Below are 20521 nucleotides of genomic sequence, written 5' to 3'. Positions count from 1 at the left end.
GGCAATGGGGGTCAAGTGACTTGCCCAGGGTCACACAGCTGGGAAGTGGCTGAGGCCGGGTTTGAACCTAGGACCTCTTGTCTCTAGGCCTGACTCTCACTCCACTGAGCTACCCAGCTGCCCCTGGATATCTTTTTTCATCATGAGACCCTTGGAGTTGACCTGGATCCTTGCCATGTTGATAACAGTTAAGGCCGTCACAGTTGATCATCATGCATTATTGTTGTTACTGTCTACAATGTCCAAAGGCATTTTATAACTCTTTTAGTATAATTCCAAATTGTTCTATTAAATAGCTTGATCAGTTCACAATTTCTCTGTCAATGTAGGTGTCTCTATTTTTCCATATCCCCTCCAAAATTTTTCATTTTTCCCTTTCATAATTTAAGCCAATCTCATAGGTATGAAATGATATTTCAGGATTATTTTGATTTGCATTTCTCTAATCAATAATGATTTAAAGTGTTTTAATATGGTTATATAAAGATTTGATTTCTCTACCCCAAACCTGCCTATTCATATCATTTGACAATTTATGAACTGGGGGATGGCTCTTATTCTTATATATTTGACAAAGTTCTCTATATTTTACATATGAGACCTCTTTTCTGAAAAACTGACTTTAATGGCCCCTCCTTTCCCACTTTTTGCTTTCCTTCTCATCTTGGCCACATTAGTTTCATCTGTACAAAACCTTTTCATTTAATGTATTCCAAGTTATCCATTTTACATTTCACAATGCTTTCTATCTCTTGTTTATCCATAAATCCATTCTCCAGTCCATATATCTGATAGGTAATATGGTCTCTATTCTTCTAATTTGTTTATATTTTTCTTTTATACCTAGGTTGTATGTCCATTTTGATATTATTTTGGTAAATGATGTAAGATAGTGATCTATATTTAGTTATGGCCAGACTGCTTACAAGTTTCGCCAAATAGTGAATAATTCTTATTCCAAAAATTTGGAACTCTGCTTTTGTCAAGCACAAGGTTATTATAATCTTTTACTACTGTTTGTTGTATGTCTGTTTACTTCTACCGATCTACTTTTCTATTTCTTAGCCAATACTGGATAGTTTTGATAATTACTGCTTTATAATATAGTTTAAAATATGATTTTGTTTTTAAAAGACTATTTTATATTGGTAAAATATTTTTAAAACAATTATATTATTTAACTTTTTAACAAAATGTATTAACTCATTAAATGTGATTGAACAAGAATTTAGTTCCTTACTAAATGAAAATGATTGATATTAAGAATCCTTCAAAAGATAGTATAAATAAGTACTAAGCTAATGTTTATTAAGGACAGCTAGGTGGTACAATGGATGGGGTGCGAAGCTTGGAGTCAGGAAGATTCATCTTACTCAGACTCTTACTAGTTTTGTTACTCTGGGCAAGTCACTTAATGTTGTTTACTTCAGTTCCCTTATTTGTAAAATGAGCTAGAAATGGAAATGACAAACCATTCCAATATCTTTGTGAATAAAATCCCAAATGAGGTCACAGAGTCAGACATGGCTGAAATGACTGAACAAACATACCAGAAAGTGGCTTAGATTTTATTTCTGATTGTTTTAAGTACATCATTTTTAGAGTTGAAATCCAATTCTGAGGTGTGATGAAATGCTTTTGTCTCTTGTTAGACATTGTTTTTCCTGATCAGTATAATTTGAAAAATAGTTTGTCATTATAATAAAGCTTAGTGGTAAAATGGATAGAGTGTAGAACTTGGACTCAGGAAACCCATAGTTCAAAATCCTCCCTCAGATATTTTTACTAGCTGTGTAACCTTGTGAAAGTCATTTAACTTCTCTAAGCCTGTTTTTTTTTTAATTTATAAAACTGGAATAACAAAAACAGCTACTTCACAGGATTGTGAGAATCAAAAGAAATAACATATTTAAGCACCTACCAACCCTTAAAGTGGTATATAAATGCCAATAATTATTAAAGATTTCTTGAGAGCAAAAGTTGAGGGAATAGTCTTAGAAAAGAAAGAGATAGTAAACTGAGTGGGAGAAATGCTTAACAATTCATTGATATGAGTTATTTATGTGTTGTAAATAATTTGTTGGCTGGAGGTATTTCTTAGCAGGAAATAATGTGACCAAAGAGAAAGCTAGAATTTTGAAACAAGAAGAGACAAGAAATCAGATATATTTCAGATAATGGTGGCATATAGTTTGAGGCTTCTCACCAGGGAAACTTAACTAAAGTTATAGTTTAGAAAAGGAGGCAATATTGCATATCTTTTCCAAAAGGGTTGAATGAGTCTTAAAACCTGGACAAGATCAAAAGAAGGGGAAAGTCTAGATTTCCAAGGAATCCATATAATAGAGACTTCTTGGTTTTAGGGATGGAAAGGTGATTATAGTGCCAGTGCCAGTGTCCCAAGCTGAGGGAAGGATTCTTTAGCCTTCAGCTTAGAAAATGCCTTTTTCATTCATGGGGCCCTTGGATGTGACCAAGTCAAGACCTTTAGGGATGAATAAGATTTGTAAAGTAGAAAAAATATGGAGGTCTAGTGAAATGGAGAGGATAGGTGTAGTGGCCTGAAGGTTCATATTTTGATATTAGACTAGGAATCATGTTTTTAGTGAGGATAAATTAAAGATTCAAAGAGACCCAGTATTAATTCTAACCCACATCTATCTGAGATTTGAATTTTGCTTAGCATACAGACCAAATATAACCCTGCATTCAACAATGATTTTCTGTATTTGCTATTCTATTCTATTCTATTCTATTCTATTCTATTCTATTCTATTCTATTCTATTCTATGTAACCCTTTCTATGATTTATAAGATTGTTTTGTTAGTTTCAGTTTCTTAATAAAATTGATATTCTAAAACCTTAGCTTGCTTCTGAATTTGTCAGAGAAAAAAAGAAATGGATATTTTTACACTTTGGCGGTACTTGACTAGTGATGACAGGTGTGATGGGGACAATTTTGAAAGGACCAATTTGGAAGAGAGGTGGTGTGCTGAAGGAGAAAGAGAAGTTCTTATCATTGTGACCTTGGACTAGTCATTTAAACACTTTTGATCCATTTTTTTGCATCTTAACAAAAAGGAAGAGTAATAATTGTTCTTTTACCTCACAGATTATGTAAAAAAGAATTTTGTAAACTATTATGTTCTGTATGGTTGTGATCAATTTATTTTTTATTTTTGTCTGGAGCCTACTGACATCAGGAGATCTAGGTACAGTGTTATATATAAAAACAATGTATTATTTTTATCTGGATTCAGGTCTCAGGAGGTTTAGACTTGGCATTAGCTATGAAAGAAAATCATTACCTACCTAATCTGATCTTCCATGGTGGGGATAATTATATCCAGAAAGATTTCTTGAGGTGAAAAGCAATTGGAATGCTAAGTATATGTGATTTTGATACTTAAATCATAGTGTTTATTATTTATTATCATTAACAGAGAAGTATATAAAATGTAATGAAATTAAAATAGCATGTTTGCCAAAGATCATCTTTAAAAAATGGTAAAATTGAGAAGATGCTTATCAGTTGGGGAATGGATGAATGAGTTGTGTTATAGAATTGTGATGAAATAGCATTATGCTATAAGAAATGATAGGGATGTGGTTTCAGAAAAAAAAACATGGCAAGACCTATGTAAACTGATGTAAATGAAATTAGAAAATTGTTAGATCATTGTAACAGCAATGTCGTAATGATGACCAACTGTGAAAGACTTGGCTACTCTGATTAATACAATGATCTAAGACAGTTCCAAAAGATTCATGATGAAAAAAGCTATCTTCAGAGTGAACTAAAATTTTTAAAAACAGAATATGAAAAATCAATAATAAATTAAAAATTAAAATATAACTGGTTTCATTGATTGTTTTTCTAATGTTGAACTGCCTAGTATAAATCCAATTTGGTCAGGATAAATGATTTCTTGGATAAATCATTGTATTCTATGACAGTTTTTTGTTTAAATTTTATGAATTGCTATTCATTAATGATATTAGTTATTCTGTGCTTTATCTTTTCCTTTTTTAGGTATTAGTATTATATCTGTCTCATAAAAGGAATCTTATAGAGTGCTTTCTTTCTCAATTTTTGAAAATAACATGTATATATTGGTATTGAATGTTCTTTAAAAGTTTGATAGAATTCTTCTATGGCAGGATGAGAATATCGAATAAAAAATATACTTACAAATGAAACTGCAGGGTATATGTGTAAAATATACAGATTTATAAGCTTTTCAATTTACATAGATTCATTTTTTCAATTTCTTTAATGTACAGAAAGACAATATGAACAATTTTGATATCAATTTTGCTTGCTAGTATGATGTAGCTAAATTACAATTAGAATATTTTTATATTTTAATGCTTAAATATTAAAAATTTTTTAACATTTATTTTGAAAATTTAAGTTCCAAATTCTCTCCATCCCTCTATTCCCTCCTCTATCTATTGAAAATGTTATCAATATCATACCTGTTATACATTTGAAGTTAATGCAAGGCATATTTCCATATTAACCATGTTACCCCCACCAAAGCAAGAAAGTACTCTTTGGGGGTACATAGTATTTTTTTCATCATTAATCCTTTGGAGTTGTCATAGATCAGAGTGGATAAGTATTTCACAATTAAAACTCAATCTTTTAATGAAATAAAAGCCAAAGCTTATTTTGTTGGATATATTGAATTTATATTTGTTTAATGAATATATTGAATATCCATTTTTTAACAAGAAAGAAAAGCAGACATCTTCATACATTTTCTTGCAATCTTCTTCCTTTTCCTTATAGTAAGTTTATATTTATTGAATTGATAGGGTCATAATATTGAATTTAAGGCCATGTATAAAAAAGTTAGAAAAATAATATAGGAATCTTCCATATGAGTAACTGGACAGTGTTGAAAAATAAAGAGATATCCCATCCTAAGGATACTTTCTACTTCTTAGAATCACTTCTGCAAAGATTGCTATGTAGCTATAAAAGAGAAATTCATTGGTACATATCACATTTAATAAATGTTCAGTACATCATAATGATAAAGATTTTTCATAGTACTTTTAATGCCATGCCTTGAAGCATGTGGAAATATTTTTTAATTTCCTGACAAAATTATAGATATTCATCTTGTCTGTCATTTAAAAATAATTTATTAGTTCTTTGCTATATTCTAAACACTATGCTAATATTTGAGGATACAAAGGAAGTTAAAAATTGTCTCTGCCCTCAAATAACTCATGTACTAATGAGAGAGAAATCATATACAGGATAGCTAAATGGTGCAGTGGGTAGAGTGCTGGGCCTAGAGTCAGGAAGACCCATTTTCCCGAGTTCTAATCTGACCTCAGACATGTATTAGCTGTGTGACCTGGGAAAAGTCACTTAATCCTATTTGCCCTAGTTTCCTCATCTGTAATATGAGCTGGAGAAGAAACTGGCAAACAACTCCAATATTTTTGCCAGAAAAAAAACCTGATTGAAGTCACAAAGAGTTGGGCACAACTGAAAAACAACTGAACAACAAGAATATAAGATATATAAATAATAGATAAAATGTCATCTCAGAAGGCAAAGTGACTAATCACTAGGTTAGGGATTAGGCAGGAAAGATCAGCAAAAGGTAGAATTTGAGCTTGTCTTGGAATTAGGCAGGGAAACTAAGAGGTAAAACTTAAGAGGGAGAGTTTTCTAAATAGTTCAATCATGGATGAAGTTAGAGTGTTTTGTGGGAGGAATAGCAGATAGAATCATGGAACGGAAGGAGGTTGGATGGGTGAGTAAAGTATAATTTTATTGGAAAGGTGGGCAGGGGCTAGGTTATGTAAAACTAATAATAGGTGAGGTACAAATTAAAGGGCAAAAGTTATGGAAATACAGGTTCAAACTGTTTCCAATATTTTTGATAGATGAAATAAAAAATATCTTCAGTGACAAAGTAAAGTGAAACTCAAAAATGAACTTCCCTTCAGGGCCACGTGCAAGGAATGCTAAAGGGACTCTTGTTATAGAAAAATAAATTATTTATTGAAATATATAAGGATTATAAAGAGGATTTCTAATTCTAAGGGATTCTAACTCCAGCCAACTAAAACTCCCTGATTCCATAAGGAACCACTTCTCCTGTGTTTCAAAGGCTACACTAATCCTCCCTCATCTGACTAACCAAAATTTATACTATTCTAAATAAAACTACCACTGTTATCCTTATAAGTCTTAACTTCACCTTTAAGCTATAAAGGTGAGTTGGTCGAGTCTCAACAAGAATAGAGTCCAAACCAAATACCAGGATTTTCTTTGGTCTTCTCAGAGTTAAATCAATCTACAAACAGCAATAGATTAGTGTTTCCCAAGCTGGAAAAGAAAACACTAAGCTCCTTCAAGCCTTTCACTCAGACAAAGAGAGGCAAAGATGTTACCTTCTCCATCTATGAGAGTCCCTGTGTGTGTGTGTGTATCTCTGCCAACTGCCAGAGACCAACTGCCATGCCACACCCAGAAAGAGTAACTGTCATAGAAAGACGGTTAAACTGTCATCATTTGAAATTGACATACTGTCTCAGTTCTGCTTCAAACTCCAATTCTTTTTCAAGCCAGCTTCTTTACTTCCTATCTCTAAACTAATGAAACAATACATTTTTTCTAATAACCTTCCTATAGTTATAAAGAACTGTAAATTAAAAATAGAGAACTTTATATTAGATTCTGGAATTAAAAGGGAGGGAGTCACATTATGAAGAAGCTGGGAGGGAGGATACCATAACCAGTACGATGCCCTATTCCTAAAGACTTTCTATAAACAGGAAAAAATGTTAGCTGTTCTTGAACTTTTATGAGTAATTTGTTATAGAAACTTTTATGACAATTATTTAAACTATATCCTCTTGATATTTAACATTACTTTTTATTGTAAAAAGTCTTCTCTTACATTTGTCAAAAATGTTACAAAAATATAGGTGAAATGAGCAAGTAGAAATTTAATTAGTCTTTCCTGTACATGCTTTGCATTAAAATATTACATTATTATTTCTGGTTTAAAAAGTTCACTTTGATAAAAGATGTAAGCTTTAAACAATAATGAACTATCTGTAGTGTGGCACCAAAATTTCCTTATGGTATAAGACATACTATATAAAAGAGTGTACTGATTTAGGGGCAACTAGGTGGCACAATGAATAGAACACCAGGCCTGAGTCTGGAAGACCTGAGTTCAAATCAAATACAGTAACTAGCTATGTTACCTTGGCAAGTCACTTAACGCTACCTCAGTTCCTCATCTGTAAAATGGGATGGAGAAGGAAATGGAAAACTAATTGAGTGGTTTTAACAAGCAAACCCCAATTGGGACAAAAAGTATAGGACATGACTGAAAAACAACTGAATGACTGATTTAGTCAGGGTTTATAGATAATGAGAAGTACAGTTAACCAATTGGAAGGGGGAAATATAATATAAAATTGTTGTACCTTTATTAAGTCAGGTGAAAATAAGATTTATTGTTTATACAACATTTATCAAGTTGAATGTTATTGTGATGAATCCAGAGCTTTTAAGCATTCTGTTTCCATTGCTGAAAGAATCCCAAGGAAATCAGAATGCATATGTGAATAACATTCTAGAATCTAGACTTAAGAATATAATTACAACCAAAAGAAGTTATATATTTAGGAAATGTTATTTCTGAAATTTATTAATTTAAAGACTCAAAACTATGACAATCATATAACCTGTTCTTTGAGTAGAATATTCAAAGATCTGGGCAAGGTTTTTTGCTTTTTTTAAAAAAATACTGTCAATGGTAGCAGTTGTCTGTCAAGCTTATCATGTCTGTAGATATAGAATTAACTTGACTGAAGAAAGCATAGACAAGTTACATGTAGCTTCTGAATTTTTTTAATATTAAAGTATCCAAAAGGGGAAATAACTAGTAGTATTTAAAAAATATAAGCAGTCATTTTCATACATGAACTAATATGAATATTGCTTAAATTTTCTAACATCAAAGCTTTTTGTACCAGGTGACCTTCATTAGTTAATATGCAAATTACAGAGATAGCATATGCAATAATGTGCCCAACTTTTATGTAGGTTTGGAATTTATGTAGATTTTCAGTGCTTTAAATATATAAATGCATACATTCATCTATCATTTCATCTTTATCCTTGGAACAACTCTGTGAGGTGAATACAAATATTATTTCATTGGGCTGATAAGAAAAGAGGGGCTAAGAGACATTAACCATCCAGAATGAAACAGTAAGTTTTTTGAGGTTGGATTCTAACTTAAGTTTTTTTTTTCTCCAATTTACAAGAATTTATTTTCTCTACTGCCCTCAACCAGTTGGAGAAAAAAAAATAAAAATAATACAATTTTAAAAAAGCAAATATGCATAGTCAAATTCCTATGTTGTCCAAGTTGAATAACAGATCTCATTCCACATCAGCACTTTGTAACTGTGGTTTAACCCAGATCTTCAACTCAACTCCAACAGCAACATAACATTATTTTATTATCCTGCCATGCCCTATATGTAATAATTCTAGGTGTTAATACATATTATTTCCTATAATATTTCATGGATATGACAATTCACAGAAAAAAATTGTCATTTTTGAAAATTCTAGATCTGCTACTTACTTTCCATTTGGAAAATGAGATAAAAATGTGTGATCTGCCGGGGATCACATAGTTATTAGTAAGTGGGAAACATTAAACTTCAAAACAAATTTATCTTAACTTCAGAACCTGTATTTTTCACTATGCCTCAATGCTTCTATACTCAAAATTGTTTCATTGGGCATTGGCCCAAGGTAAAACAATATAATTGTAACTCATAAGTATTATACATCATAGATTTAGAGTTAGGTGGGACCTGGCAGGTCCAATCCTCTCATTGTGTAGATCATTATAAAGAATCAGCAAACTTCTTTGAAGAGATTGATAAGATTCTCAAAATTACATAAACATATTTTACCACCTATTCTTTAGTGCAAAGGTAGGAAAAGACAAAGATGAGAAAACAATTCAGGAAAAAGGAATAAAAAGAGAATCCAAAGACTAGTAGATTATAAAGAATCCTCATTTATTATTTGAACTTTAAAAAAAAAGTATTTGCAAGGCAATAGCCAAAAATACCAAATATCATTGCAAAAATAAAACAGAATAGAGAATTAGGATTAGATCTGTGATTTTTTGATATTGGGAAATTCCAGATGAGGAAACTCTTGCTATCAATAAGCCTTGGCACCTCTGTTGCAATTTATAGAGTTTTCTAAAGCACTGAGAGGTTAAATGACTTACAAAGAATTACCTAATTAGTAGGTCCATATAAGACTTGGGGCTTGAACTCCAGTAGTCATGACTCTGAGGCCAGCTTTCTAACAGATAAGAACACAACTGATATTATGGAGGTTATTCTCAGGATACTTATCTATGTGACACTTTTGTGGTGCCATAGCCACCATTAAGAATATCACGTTTTATATAGAGGATTGGTTATCTGTACCAGGAGGGTTAATATCTACACTGATGTACTGGGGATCCTTGAAGTACTCAAAAAGGGATAAGTAAAAGGACAAGACCTGTGAGTCCATTCATGTAAGAAATTTCTTGATCAGGAAGTTCACTGTACCAGGTAGGTTGACAACTTCTTTGCAACTCATAGTTGTCTAAATCACTGAGAGATGAATTATCTAGTCCTGGGACCCAGATAGTGTTTGTGAAAAGTGAGATGTGAACCCAGGTAGACTTATCTTCCACATCAGGCTACCTTTTGCTGAACTGTTGATACATGTGAGAATATTTTACCTTTTACTAAGAACATATTACATAAAAGATTTATGTTTTTAGTCCTTACTCCCAAAGAAGCTTTCCATTGTACCTTTTTCCTCCCTCTCTCTTGTTTACTCATTTTATTTCCTTTCCTGCTCTGCTCTCTGGACTATATAGTCTTGCCCCTTTCTTTAATTTACTGCATCAATGTTTGAGCTTTTCTGCTCTGAGGATGATCCTTCTCTTTTCTCCATCCTTTGTTGGTAAACTGAATTTAACTGGCTGAGCTAGTCTGCTGAACAGGCCTGGCCAGGGGCAAATTTTTCACAGTGGGGGGAGGGGCCTCAGGGTGTCCAACCAGGTGATTCCCCCTCCCCCACTGCTCCCAGCCAGACGTGGTTAGAGCTCTGGACCACTTGTGGTGGGTCCGAGATGAACCCTCTCTGCTACAGTCTCACCCTGGGTCTTTCGCAGCCAGCCAGGTCTCCGTGCGGTAGGTGGGGGAGGGTGTCCCGCCCGGTAGCCCCCCAAATTCCTTGCTGTCAGCCTTTATCAGAGCCCTGGGACACGTGGTGGACTAGAGCCCGGGGGGGGCTCACACAGTCCGCATGCTGGGTGGGGGAGGGTGCCTTTCCCTTTATCCCTGAAAATAGACAGACTGTGCCTACCTTCCAAGTTGTTTTGAGTAGGAGGGTCTCCTGCTATTTTCTTTTTGGGTTTGGATTTCTGTTTGCTTTGAAGCACAATATGAATATTCGTTTGGAAGAATTGTCTGAGAGGTTATGGTTTTAGGCGCTCCTAAGCCGCCATCTTGGCTCTATCAAGATTTATTTTTTTAAATGCATGATATAGGTGCATGAATAAGCAGTACTAGATGATATATTTTGGGTTTTTCAATCTGGTGACCTTTCTCTAATCTTTAATGCTCCATGAGTAGGAGATAGGAAGGGCCATGAAAAAAATACCACCATAATTATTTTTTCTCTGTCATGATTTTCTGCATTTAAAGAGTTCAGTGAGGGGCAGCTGGGTAGCTCAGTGGATTGAGATTCAGGCCTAGAGAGGAGAGGTCCCAGGTTCAAATCCAGCCTCAGACACTTTCCGGCTGTGTGACCCTGGGCAAGTCACTTGACTTTGCCCACCCTTACCACTCTTCCACCTAGGAGCCAATACACAGAAGTTAAGGGTTAAAAAAAAAAGGCTCAGTGAGCAGCTGCTCTGGCATCTAGTTGTTCTCTACCACCATAATCCAGAAAAGTCACTTTCAGTAGAAGATAACACTATCAATATCACTTCTATCACCACCAATCATTGATCCCCTGCCACAAAGAACTAAAGCATCAAGACACCTTGATAGGGAGACAGGAGCTCTGTGAGAGAACATATCAAGGACCATCCAGGACTAAAACCTTTACCTCTAGATACTAATGGAGCTAGTTGTCCTAGACTAGCTAAGAACTACCTGAATAAGGAGTGACATTTGGCCACTGACCCTCCTTCCATCTGTCCTGCCACTATCAACTGATAGAGGAACCCAAGTAGATACATGAGGCTAGTCTCTAAAGGCTTTAGTATTGTCATATGTTAAACTGTAGGATAAAACCACTTGGTTTTGTTAATTGAATGACACTAAAGAAAATATATTTGTACACCAGCCTTAATCTCCCCTCTGCACTTAGGCCAAACTGGATTATTGTCATCTAAAGTTATCAAACTTAATCTTGAGATAATCTCTCTATCTCTTCTATAACCAAACCCTTCTATATATGATGGGCCCTTTCATTCAAATGTGAGTTTTTTGAAAATATGTACCGTATCATTTTTCTATTTGTTTCCTCAGTGGCTAGCACAATAAGTGCTTAATATTGATGACTCAGAATTAGTCATTCATGCCATTGTGTTTGTGTTTGTGTGTGTGTGTGTGTGTATGTTCTTTTGTGACATACAACTGACATTCTCAGTTTCTTAAATACTGTGATCTTATCTGGGCATCCAAAAATGATGCTTGAATGAAGAAAATCTAGATGATGAAACTTTATTTTTATTTATCATTAAGGGAATCATGTAAAAGGAATAATGCTAACTCATTTTTCTTCTCAAGGTTGATATTTTTTAAAAAGCAAATGAAATCTATACTCTCAATTTTGTTCCATTTGAAAAATAATTTGAGTATTGCTGTATGAAGTTTTATTTAAGAGAGAGTTAAGGGACAGAATTTGGAGATGGGAGGTTTGGGGAAGATATTTCTATTTCTTCCTTGCTTTTATTACTTGATTGTCCCAGAGAATCTGACCCCAGATTATTTTGCTTATGATCATGGTATATAGAACTGAAAGAGACCTTACATTGTATAATTCAATCCTTTCATGTAATAAATTAAGAAATTTAAGCAAAGAGGTGAAGTGATTTGTGCGTGTCTATAAATCCTCAATTGATAGCAATCAGGAATTATGCACTGATTTTGATGTGGTAGGCAATATAAAGCAATAATAGGTATTTTTTAAACTCTTACTTTCTGTCTTGGAGTTGATACTAAATATTGGTCTTTCCCAGAGTCACGTACCTAGGAAGTATCTGAAGCAAGATCTAAACCCAGGATCTCCCATCTCTAGACCTGGCTCTCAGTCCACTGAGTTCTCTCCATATTAGGTTTTTGAGCAATGAAGGAACTTGGCAAAGACTCCATTTTAAGATTAATTATGCAGTGACATACAAAACAAAAATGGGAAGAACAACTCAGAAACTGTAATAAAAATAAAGATATGAGTTGATAAGGACCAGGACTAAGGTGTGGCAATGGGAAAAGACAAAGCTGAGATTGCCTGAGATGAAATAAAGGACTTAATGATAGATCTGGTAAATGATAAAAGAGAAAAGAGACAGTCTGGTGAAATGGATGGTGAGTCACCTTATTTGGCTGTGTGATCCTGGTCAATTCACTTAACCTCTCAGTGCTAAATAGGCCTTTGTAAGAGGCCTCAGTTGCAGAGAAGGCCCTAAGATGTGTATAAGTGGAAATCTTGTACCCTTGGACTTCATGACCCAGCATTCCTTTCCCTGTGTTCCCACATTTTTGTTCTCACGTGTTGTTTATAAGTTTGTGGTAAGCTCTCTCTCTCTCTCTCTCTCTCTCTCTCTCTCTCTCTCTTTCTCTCTCTCTCTCTCTCTCTCTTTTCCCCACGCGAGGCTGGGTTAGTACCCTCTTTATTCTAGCATTTAAATTTTCTTTTTACTTTAGTTATTATTAATAAGTCTTATTAAATATAATACATAGAGATATTGAATAATAATTTTAATCATAACATGTAACATGGTAGTCTATCTTATGAAAAAGACAAAATGGCGAAGGTGGCATAGAAATAGTAGGTTAAAGTGGAAAGGGAATTTAGAAATGATCTAGTTATTTTATAAATGAGTAAACTGATGCCGAGGGTGTGAAAGTATTTATGCAGATTCATGCAACCCATGACCCCTAATTCATCATCTAAATACTCTTACCTTATCCTAAGTGGACTTCTTATTTGTATATTATTATACTAACTAGAAACTTTGAGACTAGGATTACATTGATAATGATCTGGATTGGACTTGACAGGTTAGTCCCCTGGCAAATTAGGTTTAATATTGGGGGAAAATAAGACATTCATAGATCATTAAGCAGTTAACAAAAGAACTAATTAACCAAAGCTAAAGAAGGCTATTCAATAAGGAGAAAACCTAGAGTTGATTCAGCTGTTTGAAGCATCTCTTACCTGATTTGCACATCCTAATTCATTGGCCAAACATCAGAGTAGACACCTAGAACTCCTAATGTTTGTATTGTCCTAAGATAAGAAGGAAATTATATCAGCAGCCCATGTGTAGTCTCCTGAGGATTTTCTCAATAACTTTAAAGGAATAACTAGCCCAACTTGAATAGAGGCAGAGTTTAGGATGTTGCTCCTACCATAGATGGCAAAAAGCAGAAGTGGGATTTGAAACAAAGTTTTTTGATTCCAAAACCAGTGTTCATTCCTCAATATCACATTGCCTTGTCATTTATAATTTTAATTTTAATGTTATGTGGCTATTTCCATATCTCAGTAGGCCCTTATATTAACTTAGATTCAACTGAATCATATTTAAGTAAACAAAACTTTTGTAGTAAGCACCTACTACATGCTAGTCACTGTAGTAGGTATGAAGATAGGAGTCTGATGACTCTAGGACAGTGATGGGCAAACTTTTTAAAGAGGGGGCTAAAGGAAAGGAAATGCTCATCTGTCAGCCTGTTTCTAAGACAACTCTTTCTAAGTTTCATTGTATTGTATCCTACTCATTGTATTCGTCAGATTAGGAATAATGTCGCCTGGCAGGATAGAACATTTCAGGGAGCTACATCTGGGCAGGCTGTAGTTTGCCCATCGCTGGTCTAAGAAATAGGAATCTGAGTGTATATCTGTGATGTCATTGGTGGAGGGAACTTGTAACCATTTCTACATCATATTCTCTTTACTCTGAATCTTGGACTCCGCTCCTGGGATGTTGGGGTGTGATAGGTGAACTTTCAACATATTTCTCCAGAACCAACCCTTTGTGTTATTATTTAACTATTTTCCTACCCCAAAAATAGAGTCCTCATTGTTGCTTCTCTTATCTGCTTTTTGGCTTTCCTTTGTTTAGCTTTCTCCCATTAAAATATAACCTCCTTTAAAGTAGAGTCTATTTTGTTTATTTGTGCTTTTTCTCAGCACTGAATCCAGTGCCTAACATGTTAAGTGCTCAATAAATGTTCTTTCTCCCACTATTTTCTTTGTTTTTGTATCAAATAATATTTTTCCAGAGGTAAATTATATAACAATAAATTAGAATCCATCACCCTGAATTCTATTTAATACAGAAAAAGTTGTTAAGAGGAAAGAAATAGAATTCTTTTACTCTCATGGAGTGAAAATTCCCTAGTCATGTTTCTGTCATCCTGCTTATAGCATAAAACCTTATCTATTGTTTTATGATTATGTGACTACAGTCAAATTATTATCCTTCCTGGAGAGGAAACTGGACATGATTTTCTACACATATCCAAAAAAACAGTGAAAAGGGTTTGATTTGTTCCCTGGAGAAAGTTTTAGGGTATGTTCTTTGTGAGATAATAGGAAATAAATTCTCAACCCTTTTAACACTGAGTTATACTATCTTCTCCATATTTATGTTAATTTAACAACTGACACAGATCAAAAAAGAATCTAAGGAATGATTTCAGATCGTTTATGAAGGGGAAGCAATATAAAGTATTAAAAGAAGAATGCTAAATTAATTTAATCTTTAATGAAAATATATGATTTCTTTCATGTGTATGTGTGTTGTATGTAAGTGAGTGTGCAACTAAGGAACTTATTTGATTATTTGCTTTCCTTTTCCCCCCTTGGAAGATAAAGGGACAAAATATGCAATATTTTGCCAAAATTTATTTGTGTATTTTTTCCATCATTGTGATCCAATACCAGCAACTCTAATACACAGAATATGTATATATATATTGAAAGAGAATACAAAACAGAATAAATAGCCAGGTTTTTGAGACCAGAATATGTTTTTAAAAGATATTTCAAAAGTCATAGTAGATACATACCATTATTCAGATCTCCATTCTGGAAAAGAACTGAGAAATAGCACCTCTTACTCTTATGCACAGGACTGTAGGTATGAAATATTGCTTATGCTGCCATACATAGTTGACATATTACTTACCTTTGCTGACTCTTCTTTTTCTGAGATCTTTGTTATAATAGATACTTGATTCATTGGATGGAAGAGAGGAATATATATTCAGAAATGAACATGATATAAAGACAAAATATATATAAACATGAGATATAATTTTTTGTTAGTTCCAGTAGAAGTCAACCATTCAAAAGGGTCAATTTGGTGATGGTGAGAGGGAATGTGATGAATGAAGATAGTTGAAATGTTTATGCTGTATGCTTATCCAAGTTAGTATACTGTCATTATATTTGTTATTTTTAATTTTAGCCCTCCAACCATATATTTGATTCTTAAAAAAAACCCAATCAACCCATGGTTTTAACCCATTGTTTACCCACTTAGTCCATATTAGGTGCTTGAAATATCAGTGAATAGTTATCAATGTGATAGTCTACCAAAAATATTGCAACCTATCTCTGCCAGAGTATTTTCTTTAATTTCTGTAGCTTGATCTATATGCCTTTTTGTTAGCCTGAACAATATTCACATTCCAAAATCTTAAAAGCCTTAAACTCAAAGAATGTCTTTCACTTTTCTTAACAGGACTGTTCATTATGAAGGTGGTGCTGTATCCATTCATGCTCGTTCCCTTTGGAGACTGGAGACCCTAAGAGTTGCGTAAGTTTAAAAAAAAAAGAAAGCTTTAAGCAATTTAATAAATGTCTGTATAAGTTCCTAAGATTTTAGTTTGAACCTACAAATGAGTGATAAAGTTGTCATTTCTGAGTGATAAATGTTCACTTTTATTAATGGATTTAGAGACTTGTTAGAAAGACAAGAAGGATAATTTTCCAAAGTGATGATATAGTTTTGTGAATGATCCTCCCTACCTTCCAGGCTCAATGAGAAAGCCCTGTAAACTCTGGTATCATTTTATGTAAATGTGCTGTCCAAGAGGTCAATATTTAACATACATGTACACAAATACATGTGGAAATAAAATATTGATAAAGCAATGGATATAGTATCTATTACTTTCATACCCTTAGTTTCTATTGTCCTTAGGTTTGCCTTGTAAGAATACTGAGATGGTATCTAAAAAATAAAGAAATAATCAGTGACTTTGCTCTCTTTCTGATTTGAGCCCAGTCTCATCTGCCTTCCCCCAGTATCATGGGCAGAGGATCCCAGTCTCAGAAAGTTACTGTAAAAATAAGTAGTGTTAGGATTTAACAAATGACAAGCTGGGCTTGGTTCTATCATGCATTAATTGCTCCATAGGAAGAGTTCTTAATTTAGCCTTCTAAAGATATAGACCAGAAAAGTGTACTTCAGAATAAACTTGAGGACAAGATAACAGTTCTAATCATAGATTTACAAGTAGTATGACAGTTGTTTAAGAGAGAAGGAAAAGAATGAAGGGGAATTGGAAGTGGGGTAAATATATAGACAGAAAGACACGGGAAGAGAGATAAATAGCCAGAGACAGACAGAAACACTAATTAGTTGTTTCACGTCATCATCTTATTGTGGAATTTATTGTTATGTGTTTTTTTTTGTTTTTTTTTTCTATTGTGTAGCATCCTTAATTTCCAAAAAAACGATTGAATCGAGAGGCTTTCACAGTTAAAGGCTAGGACAGGGACGATGGTAGTAGTGTATAGTCAACAAGAATTTATTGTTTACCCTGTGCTGGGGATGCAAATACAAGCAAAAAAAAAAGATGGTTTCTGCTTTCAAAGAGTTTGGATTCTAGAGAGGGGAAGGAAACACATAAAAGGGTGTTGAAAAGGCAGGGAAGAGGAAAGTATGGAACTCATCTGGAGTCATGTTGGAAAAGTTGGAAGAATGAAGGATTACTCTCTTTGCTGGGGCTTTCCTTATGAGTGAGAAGGAGGTGCACCAAGAACACAAAGAGAAGAAAGTTGAAGAATGGTAGCAAAATTTGGAGAGTAAAGTGTAATAGTGGTTGTGAACATAGATTTTTGAATAACACATAAAGGTATATAGAAGAGAAAGAAAGAAAAAAACAATACAATTTAGTAATTAAGAGATTATCTGTGGTGCAGATCATTCAGCATACCTGCTGCACAACAATTAAGAAAATATGCTATACTGATCTTACCAATAAAAGCTAAGGAAAAGTAGTCATTTTTTCATCCCTGGGGTAGATTATGAAGATAGAGAGGACTTTGAGCACTTAGCAAGTGCTGGCTGAGAGGGAAGTGCAGCTGCAGCAGAGATTCAGCTTGCAGAGAAGACCATTTTAATTCCTCAGGAAAGCAATTTGGAACTATATCCAAAAAGCTATTAAACTGTATGTACTCTTTTACCCAGCAATATCACTATTAGGATGATACCTTAAGGATATCAAAGAAAGGTGAAAAAGACCCATATGTACAAAAATATTTATAAAAATTCTTTTTGTAGTGGCAAATAATTGGAAACTGAATAAACGTCCATCAATTGGTGATTGGTTAAACAAGTTATAGTACAATATATGAATGCAACTGAATACTATTGTGCTATAATAAATGAAGGAGAAGGTTTTAGGAAAACCTGAGAAACAAATATGAACTGATACAAAGTGATATGAGCAGAACTAGGAGAACAATCTACATAATAGTAATAGTATTGTAAAGATAATCAACTTTGACTTAGTAACTCTGATCAACATAATGGCTCATCACAGTTCCAAAGGACTTGTGATAAAACATAAAATCTTCCTCCAAATTGAGAACTGATAAATTCAGAGTACAAACTGAAGCCTGTTTTTTTTCTTTTTCCCCTTTCTTTTCTTATTTTAGAACATGCCTAATGTGGAAATTTCTTTTGAACGACTATACATATTTGTAAATTTTTTTTGCCTTCTCATTAGATGTGGGAGGATATGGGAAGAGAGAAAGAATTTGAGGCTGAAAAAAGTCTCTGGTTTTTATAAAAAAGAATGTGTGTGAAAATATATTATTGGCAAGACCACTCAGGATGGCAAGTGGGAGGAGGCAATACAATACAGCTCTTACTTCCACCTTTTCTAACAAAGGCCCAAGAAGAATCCTAAACCAAGTTGTAATCAGGAACAACAAGGAAAAATTAGTGGGTCATTTTTCAAGCCCAGGTATGCAGAAGCAGATAGAGAAAGAGAGAACAGGGTAGTGGGAAATAGAAGCAAGTGCATTATAGAGTATAAAGCAATTGTACATGTTCTTCACTTCCTATGTTTCTCTTTAAAGAAAGAATAGGAAAAAAATGAAAAGCAAAAATATAAGAGAATCAGAGGGAAATATATAGTTAATTATCATAAGAATGAATTTAAATGAAATAAACTCAAATGGAAAAGGATAGCAGAAAGAATTGGAAAGCAGGATCCAGGAGTATATTGTTTATAAACAACAGATATGGAACATAAAGATTCACCCTGAGTTAAAATAAGGGGCTGGAGCAATATCTGTTAAGCTTTGGCTGAAGTAAAAAAGAAAGAGATAGAAATCATGATCTCAGACAAAAGGCAAAATTTAAAAAAAATGCTCATTTAGAAGACCAAGTTGGAAATCCTTAAAATTAATAGAGGAAATGAATCATATTGAAAGTAATAAAACCACTGAACTAATAAGTAAAACTAGAAGTTATTTTTATTTTAAAAATCAAATAGTTTTTAGAACTTTAAAATTTGACTTAAAAAGAGAAAGAAAATCAGATTACCAGTATCAAAACTGAAAAGGGTGAATTCACCACCAATGAAGAAATGAAAGCAATTATTAAGAGCTGTTTTGCTTAAATATATGCCAGTAAATCTGACAATCTAAGCAAAGTGGATAGATATTTATAAAAATATAAATTGCCTAGATAACAGAAGAGGAAATGTAATACTTATCCTTGCACCAGAAAAAGAAATTGAATAAGCTTTCAATGAACTCCCTAAGGAAAAATTCCTAGAGTCAAATGGATTCCCAAGTAAATTCTAGCAAACATTGAAAGAATAATTAATCATAATACCATATAAACAATTTGGACCAATTGGCAAAGAATGAGTCCTACCAAATTCATTTAATGACACAAATATGTTTCTTCTATCTAGGAAGAGCAAGAACAGAGAAAGAAAACCATAGACTAATTTCTTTAATGCATATTGATGCAAATATTATAAATAAAATACTTATAAGGAGATTACAATAATATATAATCACAAGGATCATACACTATGACCTGGTGGATTTTATACCTGGAATGCAAGGATGGTTCTATATTAGGAAAATTGTCAAAATCCAAGAGAAATCACATAACTCAGTAGATGCAGAAACAAAACATAATATCCATTCCTAATAAAAACATTAGAGAACATTGGAATAAATTGAGATTTCCTTAAAAAATACGTGGCATCTATCTAAAAACATTGCCAAGCATTATGTTTTGGAGATTGACTAAAAGTCTTCCCATTAAGATCAGGAATGAAACAGGGATACTCATCAGCACTACTATTCAATATTGTAGTAGAAACACTAGTTATGGTAATAGTAAAAGAAAAAGAAATTGAAGGATTTAGAATAACCAATGGAGAAATGAGTTAGTACTTTTTGCAGATGATAAGGTGGTATACTTAGAGAATCTGAGAGAATCAACCAAAAACCAATAGATACAATTAACAATTTTAGCAAAGTTGCAGGTTATAAAGTAAATCATATAAATTATGAGCATTTCTATATATCACCAATAAAGTCCAAAAGGAAGAGATAGAAAGTGAAAGTTCATTTAAAATAATTATAGACAATATAAAATACCTGTGGATCTATCTACCAAAACAAATTCAGTAAATATATGAACACAATTAAAAACCATTTTTCACACAATTAAACCTAAACAATTTGAAAAATGTTAACTCCTCATGAGTAAGCTGAGCCAATATAACAAAAAGTATAATTATGCCTAAATTGATTTACCTATTCATTGCCATTCCAACAAAACTACTAAAATATTTTGTAGATTCAGAAAAATAACAAATTCATCTGGAAGAATAAATAGATTGGGTACACAATGCATAGTAGCAAATCACTATAGTAATCTA

General features: G+C 33.4%; 1 protein-coding gene across 1 annotated transcript in view; it reads left to right on the top strand.

Moving 5' to 3' along the window:
- RYR2 (ryanodine receptor 2) overlaps nucleotides 1–20521 on the top strand; it is a 550493-nt gene that overhangs the window by 100243 nt on the left and 429729 nt on the right. The window contains exon 11 of the mRNA XM_044674985.1: nucleotides 16063–16137. Coding sequence (XP_044530920.1) covers nucleotides 16063–16137 — 75 coding nt within the window. The remainder of the gene's footprint in view (nucleotides 1–16062; nucleotides 16138–20521) is intronic.

This window comes from Gracilinanus agilis, chromosome 4, assembly GCF_016433145.1.
Source record: "Gracilinanus agilis isolate LMUSP501 chromosome 4, AgileGrace, whole genome shotgun sequence".
Lineage (NCBI taxonomy): Eukaryota > Metazoa > Chordata > Mammalia > Didelphimorphia > Didelphidae > Gracilinanus > Gracilinanus agilis.
The sequence above is the reverse complement of the archived record's forward strand: the minus strand, read 5'-3'. Positions and strand labels throughout refer to the sequence as shown.